Here is an 11150-nt window from a genome sequence, read left to right as displayed (position 1 = left end):
GCTTCCAAAGAGGCCTCCACCAACCAGATAGCTGCTAGATAATCTCCTCCCGCTCTCAGTGGAGGGGTTGGGCATGGTGGTGTGGTGTGTGGGTGCGGTAGGCGAGACGGATCATTGATCTCAGACATTCTCATCATAATCCTGGACTGGACTTCGAGTCTTGCCAGTAGCAAGTGTTCTTACTGTGAAAATAATTTGTATAATGCTCTCTAGATACTTTCTACCCTCAGCAGCTTGCAAAAGTTTTCATTCCCTCACATTTTGTCACGCTACAGCCACAGACTATTTTATTGGTCTCACTGTTGGTAATTGAGCAACAGTAAGTAGTGAGTAGGGAGGATTTCCCTGTATTTATCTTCATCCGTCTTCCCATTGACTCTCACCAGCTTTCCTGTTTCTGCTGAAGAAAAGAACCCACACAGCATGATGCCACCACTACCATGTTTCACAGAGGGGATGGCGTGTCCAGGCCACCTTCTTCCACATGCTTGCTGTGTCCCTGTATGGTTTGTGGAAATAATGGCTTTTTATTCCTGCTCTTACATAGCGGCCGTACTTGTGGCTGTCTACAGATTCTTCCACTTATTCTGTGGATCTCTGCAGCTCCTCCAGAGTTACCATCAACTCTTAGCTGCTTCTGTGATTAGTGGTCTCCTTTGTCTGGAATGTTAGTGTAGGAGGAGGGTCTAGAATTTTGCCATATTTGATTTCTCTTTATCTATGCTCAAAACTTTAAATATCACTTTGTCATCTAACTATGAGTGCTGTATGTGTTGGTCTCTGAAAAGACTGGACCACAGCTTGTATTAACCACCACAGATTTTCTGCTTACAATTTGAATATTCTTCCATCCATTTATTGTCTGTACCCACTGAACCTGCAGGGTGCTGGTGCCTATCTCCAGCAGTGATTGGGCGAGAGGCGGGTACACCCTGGACAGGTCACTAGTCAACCTATGGGTAACACAGAGACCCCAAAACACACATGCATACATTGTTTCGTTGCTATGGTTTGTCGTTTTTGATTTGTTTTCTCTTTCTGCAGGTGTAGAAACATACTACTATTTGGAAATTAGCTTAATTAGTACTGATTAATACCAAGGGGTGCTAAAATATCACACATTGCAATAGAAAAGTTAGTTGATGTTTTCCATTTTATAGCATTTCCTAATAAATGTATATTTACATTCTAAATTTGTGAACAAAATTAATTTAATGTAAATATTTCAAAACAAACTTTTTTTTTTATATTTACCTATTTGTGTCTTTTGTAAAGCTGATGAATCAGTAGAAAATAAATCAGTTTTGCTTTTCAAATCTTCCATCTAATCTAAACTGGATAACATGTTGCTTCACCTCTGTGGTCACCCTGCAGCAGCCTCAATTTAGATCCACTGCGCCGTTGAGCTGCAGAGACAGTTACAGCCAGTGTTGTATAAAGTACTGAAATCTCAGAGTCAAGTAAAAGTATAAGTACCTCTCCAAAATATGACTTTGGTAAAAGTCCAAGTCACTGACTGAAATGTTACTTGAGTTAAAGTCTTAAAGTATCTGAAACTTCTTGTACTTAAGTATGGAAATTACTGTAAAAATGGATGTACTCAAGTAATGTAATGAAAAGTACAAGTAAAAAGTAAAACAAGGCAAATGTAGTTTGAATGACATTTTTTATATTTTGGTAAACTTGTCAAATACACTTAAAATAATGTACACAACCAAGTGCAGGCAAAATTAAACCTGCTAATAGATATACCTGCAGGCATCATTTAGTTAAGAAAATTAGGTGCTTTACCTATAGCACAAGGTTAACTTAACCTGCTTTACAACTGATTATTATTAGTTAAATTTAGTCTAAATTGCTATCGCTATGGCTTCCGTCCCCCCTTGAACAGAGGAGTCTAGGTAGCCTGCTACAGTCAACATTAGGCCTAAGCTAAATACACCACGTGTGGAACTGAAACAATGCCAAACAAAGTTCATTTATACAGGTAACGTTATGCTCAAGATTTCACAATAGTGCCTAGTGACCAAGCTATACTTACTGAAACAGGATTATAACCATTTCATAAGACGTTACCTCGATGTGTTTCTTCAAGTTGGACGGGGAGTTTTTGTAAGATAGAATTTCCACATCTTCGGGCAGGAATAACATACACTGCATGCGGTACGACGAATCTTTAACACCCACGAAAGAGTGTATTGTGTTTAAATAAGGCCATGGGCTCTCATCACCAGCTGGTGGTTCCCCTGGAGCCGTGTCCGACGTAGTTGCAGTCGTTGTGGTCTCCGTCTCCTCCTCCATGTGGCTGCTGCTGATTGAGAGACTTGCTTTGTGTTTAATGGGAGAAGCGAAACAGGTGTATCCTATTGGTGGTGATGAACAAGCCCAGGCAAGTAGGCTACGGACTGTTGCAGTCAATCAGTAGGTGGGGTCAAAACACTTGCGTTTCTCTCTCTCGCTTTTTTGTAACGAGTAACTAAACCACACACTGAAAATGTATCGGAGTAAAAGTACGCAATTAAGTTCGGAAATGTAGTGAAGTAAAAGTGAAAGTCATCAAAAATTTTCATACTCGAGGAAAGTATGAAGTACTCCAAAATATACTTAAGTAAAGTAGTGAAGTGTTTTTACTTCGTTACTTTACAACACTGGTTACAGCTGTCAGCGAGTCAGGAGAAACAATGAATCCAATCCTTGACTCCAGCCCTTGGTTTTCTTCCCTCTCTTTCTGCTGGGGTGATTATGCTCCCTTACTCCATCCCTGCTTGGACCCTTAAGACACACACACACACACGCACACACACAAACTCCAAAACTCTCTCACGCAGCCTCCTACTCAGTGTCAGTGGTCCAGCATGGAGCGGCTGCTGTTGTCTGTCTGCAGCTAACCTGAAGCAGCCTGGATGGAGAACCGGTGGCCTTTCATCATCCACCTGCACTGACTGGAGACACCAGCAGCCTGGTCACCATGGAGCCTGGCAGAGTTTGGTCCAGATATCAGAGGACAGTGCTGCTCACAATGATGATGTTCAAGCTGGGTACGTGGTTGTTTCAGCCGTTCATCACATCAGATTTGGGTTTAAAGGTGTAGATTGGAGTTTGTTTAACCTGCAGTGTCTTTGTGTGTTTGGCACAACTTTTCTGTGAGATCGTAGCATTTTCTAGTTTGACAACTAAAAGACTTATTTAGTTTCTTCCAGTCAAGAAAGTTGTCTTTTTTTATTTTGTTTTGTCATCTTTTTGAAAGGTTTCTGTGAAATAAAAAAATAATAATTTTCTTTTCAACATCTATAAATATTCTCCTGTCAAAAAGATTTAACATCCTTTGACTTTTCCTACTAACTTTATGGTTTATGTTGATCTGCAGCATGTGCTGACCCACAGCGTGTGTGTGGGTGTGTAGGGGTGTGTGTGTGTGTGTAGGGGGGTGGTCAGTCAACCCCAGCAGCTTTATGAAACCCACTCAAGCCATTTTTCCCGTGACCTTCATTTGAGGCGTCTGAGGCTCGTTTGAATGGTGGCTCGCCGAACGCACTGATTGGATCCTGGTGGCATTGTTAGGGGTCACCATGGCAACGTGTTAGGCGTCCAGCTGCACTGCTGCACAGTTTTTTTTTGTCTCGGCTCTGAAAAGAGGGGTCAATGGACGTTAAGGAGCATGGAGGGAGCCGTGGGGCTGAGCTGGTTTTTTAAAGGAAAAGGCAGGGCTTTGGTGGGGAGATGAGAAAAATAAAATATGACGCATAAAATAAGCTGAAAAAGTTGATTAAATTCAGAGTGATTAGCCTTCACAAATTCCAACTTAAAGAACAACAGCAACCTCAAAGATGGAAGAAACACATATTACTGTAATTTCTGTCATTTTCAGCCTGTCAACGTGAAACTGTGACTAATTCTGAGGGAATTTGGCCTGATGGGAGCAGGATGATCCAAATGCTAAACTGCAGTGCTTTGTAAAGAAAGAAACACTGAAGGGGAAGAACTTTTATAAACTCTCCAGAAAACACTTCTAAAAGCTCTGAAGTTCCTTGAAGTGAAACAGCAACAGTTGGTTTCTAAAGTTCCATAAACAAGACCCATATTCTGCCTCCAAAATGAAACACAAGGCTTCCACACCAGACAAAAGGATGTACGTCTCAGACTCTGACTGGGTCCAAAAGGAATTAGGAATTTTTTTCTGTATAAAACAAAGCAGCCACCTGCTGTGGAGCCTCCAGAGGACAAAGCTGGGCCTGGTGGAGCTGCCAGTCTCATGTCGTGATTCAATAAAATTCCTCTGAGCTTAACGTGCGTTATCCTGGGGCTCCCCTGTCTCTGGGAGGAACAGCGCTGATTCTTCTTCTAGACGTAGCGTGCCACTTTCACCTGCACATAAATCAGTTCAGTTCAGTTTGCTTCACTTGATTCAAACCCAGTTAATTCATTTCAATTAAATGTTACAGTAGTACCTTTAAAATGAAGTGATGTTAGAGGACTGAACATAAAATCATCAGGTCCAACTCAAACCAGTTCATTCCATCAGTTCAGGCCGTCTGTTCTGGAAACTGGATTCTTCATGTTTTGGTGTTTCAGTCAAAGTGGGATGGATCCCATCTCTGCTCATCAGATCCCATTTCTTTTTCTGAAACATCCTTCAGTAATCTATAAAGTCTACATGGTTTGTGGAAGATGATGGGGCTGACTGGTCAGGTTGTGAAGGTGTAGAAAGTGATATAGTTTACAAAAGGTTTTGTGTATTTGTTGTTTTGATCCATTTCCTGAGCCTCAGTCAGAAGCTCAGGGAGAATTATTGGAGTTACGTAGTTTTTTGCTCGGATGGAGGAATGTTCTGTGTAACAGAGAATCTCCTCGTGTATTTTATAGTTTTTCATAAACTAAAGTGAATATTAAATGTCTGCAGGTTTTTGGTATAAGACATGGGATGAATTAACTTTTATTTTTACCTGGTATTTCCAATATGAAACAATAGAATCTATTAGTGAAATAAAATAAACACTACAGACTTTTCTCCTTCCAGAGGCATTAAAGCCGGCGTGTTCCGTTTCTAACTGATCAGACATGTTTGTACTGCTGCTGTTAAAGCTTTATTCAATACTTGGAGTTTTTTTTTTTTTAATATTGGACATTTATTAAAACATTAAAAAAAATACTTTTTGCCCAGCGGGTAGAAGCAAAGACTTTAAAAGTGAATTTGTTTGTTGCTCCTTCCCACAGCAGGGGGGTTTAATGTGTTAGGTCAAACTCAGTTGCCCCTCCCTCCCCTTTCTCCCAACACACACACACCTCTTAAAAGATATGCAGAGACCTCTGGTGAGCGTCATCCTGACATCCTACCTGCTAACAGTCGGCGGCTCTGCTTAGTGTTACAGCTGGTTTGAGACGCTGGTACCAGTCAGTGCCAGGTTTGAACTCCGTCAGGCTACAGCAGTGATCTATGAAGTGCTTTGGGATGGGACGGGTGGGTGGACGTAGGAGGGGCCATTATCATCGCACTGGAATGTGTGAGGAGTTGATTGAGCTTGGATGACGGGGCGAGGAGTGAGGAAAGCCTTGCTGCTTTTAAGAACCCTTCAGCGGTGGTCATGAGATTAGGCGGCCATGATTTGACTTACAGCATCTTTGCTAGAAAGAATCATCTTGGCTTTGTCTGGTATGAAGGAGACAGAAGAAGAAAACAATGCAGAAAGAAATCTAAAATAAATCTGATCTCAGAGCGAGGTTAAAAGGAGAGATGATCTCTTCTGATTGTTTTTGCTGCCTTTGCTTTCCATCCTCACAAGACAGAGGATCTTATTTCATTGGTCAAATTTATTTGCCTTAAGCAGAAAGATGCCTCTTCCTTAAAACATCTCCTCGTGTGCCTAGAAGATATTAAAGTATGGTTGACCTTGAACATTTTACAATTTAACAAAAACAAAACAGAGGTGATGGTGTTTGGACCTTGCTCTGTTGACTTTGGAGTATTAATGGTAGATTTTAAAACTGTTATTACTGATCTTGGTTTTAAGGTGCATAATGATTTTCAAACATTAACTGTCACTGCCAAAACATGTACATGTCAGACATAGATTGTGTGAGGACACTGGGGTCAATGGGGTGCTGTTTGTAAAATGACACAGTAAAAACATTAACAGTAATATGTCTGGTTAGTATAAAAAAACCTGTTATTTTTTCAAAGTCTTCAGTCAGATGGCCATAAATAAATACAGGGAGAAACGATTGTTTCCTGGAGGTGCAGGCTCTGTTGAAGTTTTCAATTTTACATAATGGCTGACATTTCCCCATGACCTATGAAATGCACCAGTTTGAAGTTATGAAGCACCATCCTGCACTGCAAAGAGAAAAGAGCTGATCTGAATGAGGCGGCTGTTAATGGTCATTCAATATTTGGTAGAGTGGCCAATATGGACTGAACAGCGTCATTAAGTTCCTCTGCTAAAACTACAGGAAGAAAACAGTGCAGAAAATCAACATCATCAGTCACAACTTCTCCTTCTGTTTGCTGATTGGCCAGGCGGGAGAAATCCGAGACAGAGCAGTGAAAGTAGATTAGAATTGAGCAGAGTGGTGTAGGACGATGATGACCAGGCAAATCTCCACCTTCCAGCAGGACAAAGAGCTTGAACATACACTCAGAGATACGATGGACTGGTTTAGAGCAAAGCATGTGTACGTGTTAGAATGGGCCAGTCGAAGTCCACACTTAGAATCTATGGTAATACTTAGACCAACATTGATAGATACTCACTCTCCAATCTAATGAAGGTTGTGAGTAGGCTGAGTTAGCAAAAAAAAAGGCTTTGGTGTAAATATGTAAAGCTGGTAGAATCACCCCACAAACAAACATTCAGGGGCCTGGATACATGTGTACATCACCCTGTTTAGAATTTATTTGCAAAATACTTTTTTTTTTTCATACATTCAAGTTTATGCTTGCATTTTGACAAAAGGTGAGATAGTTCAAAACATATGAACATAGTTGCAGGATCTTGCGGTGAACTATACATAAAATTTATCCTTCCTGAATGATCTGAATGTCAAACATTTATAACATTCAGATCTATTCTAATCATTTCAGGGTAGAATTTATTTAGGTAACTAAAATCAAGTCTGTTGTTTCAGGGTAACTCTGGCCAAAACGTGAACCTTGTCCTAACAAGCTTGTATGTTCTTAAAGTGTAGGTGATATAGTGAACACTGAACCTCCTGGGCTTTATGGGGTATGAAAAGCAGGGATGTGAGGGGAGGAGAAGTGAGACAGTGATGTGAGAAGGAAGGTTTGGTGTTAGGTGGAAGTGATAGGAGATGCCAGTGAAAGGAAGTGGAGGTGTTAAAGTGCATACAGTGGAGAATAAGAGATGCAGGTGTTAGATAGAAGACATAAATGCATTGTTACTGCTGTTGATGATGTTGTTGTTTGCAGAAAAGCTGGGTGTCTCCCATGTAATTGGGAAGCTTTTATCCACCCAACCAACAGTACAGTGGTAAAAAAATCAATTGTCTTGTTAGTTGGCAGGAGGAGAAGGTGTCAGGAATGACCTGCCTGACATATAAGTGCCTTATCTCTGAAGGTTGGCCTTTAAATCCAGAAAATTATAAAAGTAGAATGGTTTGAAGATAGAATGTACTTAAAGATTTACTTTGCTTTTACCACAAGGGTAAAAATGGCTGACTGGGTAAGTTGAGATTCTTCTCTCTAAATTAGACTTGTTCAGCTTATTTCCTTCACACACATACTGTATGAGCTTGAGTCACATCCTACTTCATAGGATTCAACATGATGTCAACCTACTCTTTGCACTATAACAGCTTCAGCTGTTCTGGGAAAGCTTTCCACAGGTTTCGGAGTATGTTTATGTGGAAATTTATTATTTTATTAAACTATTTAAAGATAATGATGTTGGACAAGATTGCATGGTTCACAGTCTCACTTCAGTTCAATCCAAAGGTGTTGTATTAGATTTAGGACAGAGACTTTGTGCAGGAAAGGTTCTTCCATGTCCGTATGGCTGTGGCTTTGTGCATTGGTTCTCAGTTATGTGGGTACAGGAAGGGACCGTCCAAAACCTGTTCCTACATATGGGGATTAGATTTCCCAAAATGTATTTACATTATACAAAAATAAGAATTCCCTTTACTGGCACTAAGGGACTGAAACCAACTCTGTCTGACTGCAACAATCCCTCAATGCAGTCAGGCAAGCGTTGTTCTCCTGGCAACAGTCAAATCCAGACGTGTCTACTGAATTGCCAGACAGATTTCCATGACACCTTGCTCCAAAGTTTACTCTATAATCCAATGGGAGTGTCCTTTACACTGCTCCAGCCAATGGCCAAAGCAGGCCATTTGCTGCTTTGGACTTGGACTTGGTCTTGGACTTAGTCTTTGGACTTGGTGTTAAAAGTCTTGGATGCAGCTGCTCAGTCATGGATACAAATTCCTTGAAGCTCTCTATATAAAATTGATTCCCTAACATGAAGCTTGGAGGTCTCTTGCTACTGACTTTGCATGCTCCTCAGCATCTGCTGACTCTCTTTGTGATAGCGTAATATTTTAGCGTAATACTGTATGCCACTTCCCACCTGAGTCTCTGTTGTCTCCAGTCTCTTTCCTCTTGCTGCAACTGAGGACATTTCATGACTGCACTTATTGAACAGGTGGCATCCTATCTTGGTCCAGGGCTGAAATTACTGCATGTGATCGAATCTTTTACAAATGTTATTAGAAACAGTCAGCACAGCTTGATGCTGGATTTTACACACCTTCAAACGTGGAAATGACTTTATCACCTGAATTGACTGATCTGGAGGGACGACTGAATACCTCTGTCATAACAGTTTAAATTGTAAGCTCTGCTCTGTATGTGACTGTCATTATCTTCTACTGTCTTACATTAAATGAAGTGGGTGAAACTTTCATTGTTGACACAGACACTATAATAGGTTTACCTTTAACACCATCTGCTCTACACATAAGTCTTCAGAAAAGAGCTGCCGGTAATTCTTCATCAGAAGATTGGTTTCTAAGCCTCTCCAAGTGTTACAACAGTAAGCAGACTGTTGTATTAGCATGAGTAAAATATTAGAACATAAGGACCTATAGTAGGGCTGACAAATATTTGTAAAATTATCTAGAATTTCATTGATAAACACTGAAAACTCTAACATGTCAGAAATGTTAGATTTTTATTTCTCATAAAGCCCAAAAAAAGTGATCTGATGTTATCCAAGTGGCAGAAATCCAGAATCAATAGGCCTACATTTTAAATCATCATATGACCATAAAATTATAAATATTTGACAAAATGTAAACAGTGGAGTTTTCTTTATTCAACTAGATTATGTAATTGGAGATGATTAAGACCATTGTTACTGTTAAACGTAACTAAAAAAGATACTTTTGTGATGAAGGGCATATCTTTTTCATGTCTTAACTTCCTCCCATAGTTCAGATTTCTAAACAAAACACCTGAGCAAGTCTGTTCTGTAAGCTAAAGAGTCTGAGGTTGGTTTAGCATATGGGCTTCCAGATACTCCTTCATGGCACTTAGCAGGAAATGCTCATGTGGACGTTGAGGTTTTTGTTTTCAATCTCAGAAAACTGCAAAAGTTCATGGATGCCAGAAGAAATGCAACAAATACCAGAGTTGTTGTTAACAGCATCAATATATGAATCTCAGAAGATTCAAATTTTATAGAATACTTTACTTAATTCACTTATTCAGTTGGAAAATTAAGTCAAATATTCTACAGATTCATTATACATACTTATTATTCCAAACATTTGTTGCATTACTGTAGATGATCAAGGCTCACACCGGTGATAGAAAATCTCATTTTTAATCTTATTTCATCTTGATTTGACTGAAGTTTATTTCTTTATTTCATTTTAATTTGATCTAAATAAGGACTGATAGTTTTTGTGTATATGAATGATTTTCTTTAATATTTGTCAATGTTTGCCCGCTGGGGGAAACCCTGCTCTATGTGTAACAAATTCTTACACTATTTTATTAACTAAATAATGAAAGATTGTAACTTGTAACTTCTTGAATTGAAAGCATAGTTTGCTGTCATATGTTAGGTTAAAACTGTCGAAACATCTTCCAGGTGCAGGCATCCCATACGTTCTACCGGGAGTTGTTTTATGAAGCGTATCAGCAAACCACCCAGTTATTTATTTAGAAAGCTGATAAAGATCATTTGTTAAGGGACCAACAATCTTACAAAGGCACTTAGATAATCACTTGAACTTTTTACGTTTTAGTTGATTATTATTCATACAATGTATAGATTGTAAGTTTTGAGTTATTTATTTTCTTTGTCTTTTCCCCATTTTAGGATTATTGTGCACAGCAGCAGCAGACAGGTGTTTATCCTCTCCTTGCAACAATGGTGCAACATGTATCGACCACAGGGGTGAATATGTGTGTCTGTGCACCAAAGGACCAGTCTGGTTCATGGGTAAAAACTGCGACGAACGCTACGATCCCTGTATTTTTGCACCTTGCAGCAACTGTACCAGTGAACTTGGGACGGATCAGTTCACCTGCCAGTGCCCAGATGGCTTCACAGGGAACAGATGTGATCAGGATGTAGATGAATGCCAGAGTGACCCCTGCAGTGGTGTTAAGTCCAACTGTGTGGACAATGTCAATGGGTATTCATGCCACTGTCTTCTTGGTCTGGGAGGTGACGACTGCCAGGAGAGCGTGGGCACTTGCTCAGAGGAAACATGTCAGAATGGTGCTACTTGCCTGGACGTCCCTGACCAGGGCCCTCAGTGCCGATGTGCTGCTGGATTCCAGGGGAATAACTGTGAGGAGAATATTGACGAGTGCTGGTCTGACCCCTGCCAAAACGGAGCCATCTGTAAAGACGGAGTTGATGGCTATCAGTGTTTCTGTGTGCCTGGATTTCAGGGCTATCATTGTGACCTCGACATAAATGAATGTGCCTCACAACCCTGTCAGAACAATGGCACATGTCTGGATTTGGTGGATCACTACATGTGTGTCTGCACTCCAGGTTTTAAAGGTAATGTAGTCATTTAGTGATGCGATAGATACACAAAATGTTTCATAAACCCGTGTGTGATATTCAGTTTTTGCTTTTCATTAGTGCTGTCAATGTCTTAACATCTATCTGTTG

The 11150-nt window shown here is 40.2% G+C and overlaps 1 protein-coding gene across 1 annotated transcript in view; it reads left to right on the top strand.

Moving 5' to 3' along the window:
* Positions 1-2827: 2827 nt before the first annotated feature.
* Positions 2828-11150, top strand: part of LOC116729808 (protein crumbs homolog 2) — a 29659-nt gene continuing 21336 nt past the window's right edge. The window contains exons 1-2 of the mRNA XM_032578590.1: positions 2828-3038; positions 10341-11036. Of these exons, the coding sequence (XP_032434481.1) occupies positions 2969-3038; positions 10341-11036 (766 nt within the window). The 5' untranslated portion in view covers positions 2828-2968. The remainder of the gene's footprint in view (positions 3039-10340; positions 11037-11150) is intronic.

Source organism: Xiphophorus hellerii, chromosome 12 (genome assembly GCF_003331165.1).
Source record: "Xiphophorus hellerii strain 12219 chromosome 12, Xiphophorus_hellerii-4.1, whole genome shotgun sequence".
Classification (NCBI taxonomy): Eukaryota; Metazoa; Chordata; class Actinopteri; order Cyprinodontiformes; family Poeciliidae; genus Xiphophorus; species Xiphophorus hellerii.
Note: the sequence above shows the minus strand (reverse complement) of the source record. Positions and strands in the feature narration are given on the sequence as shown.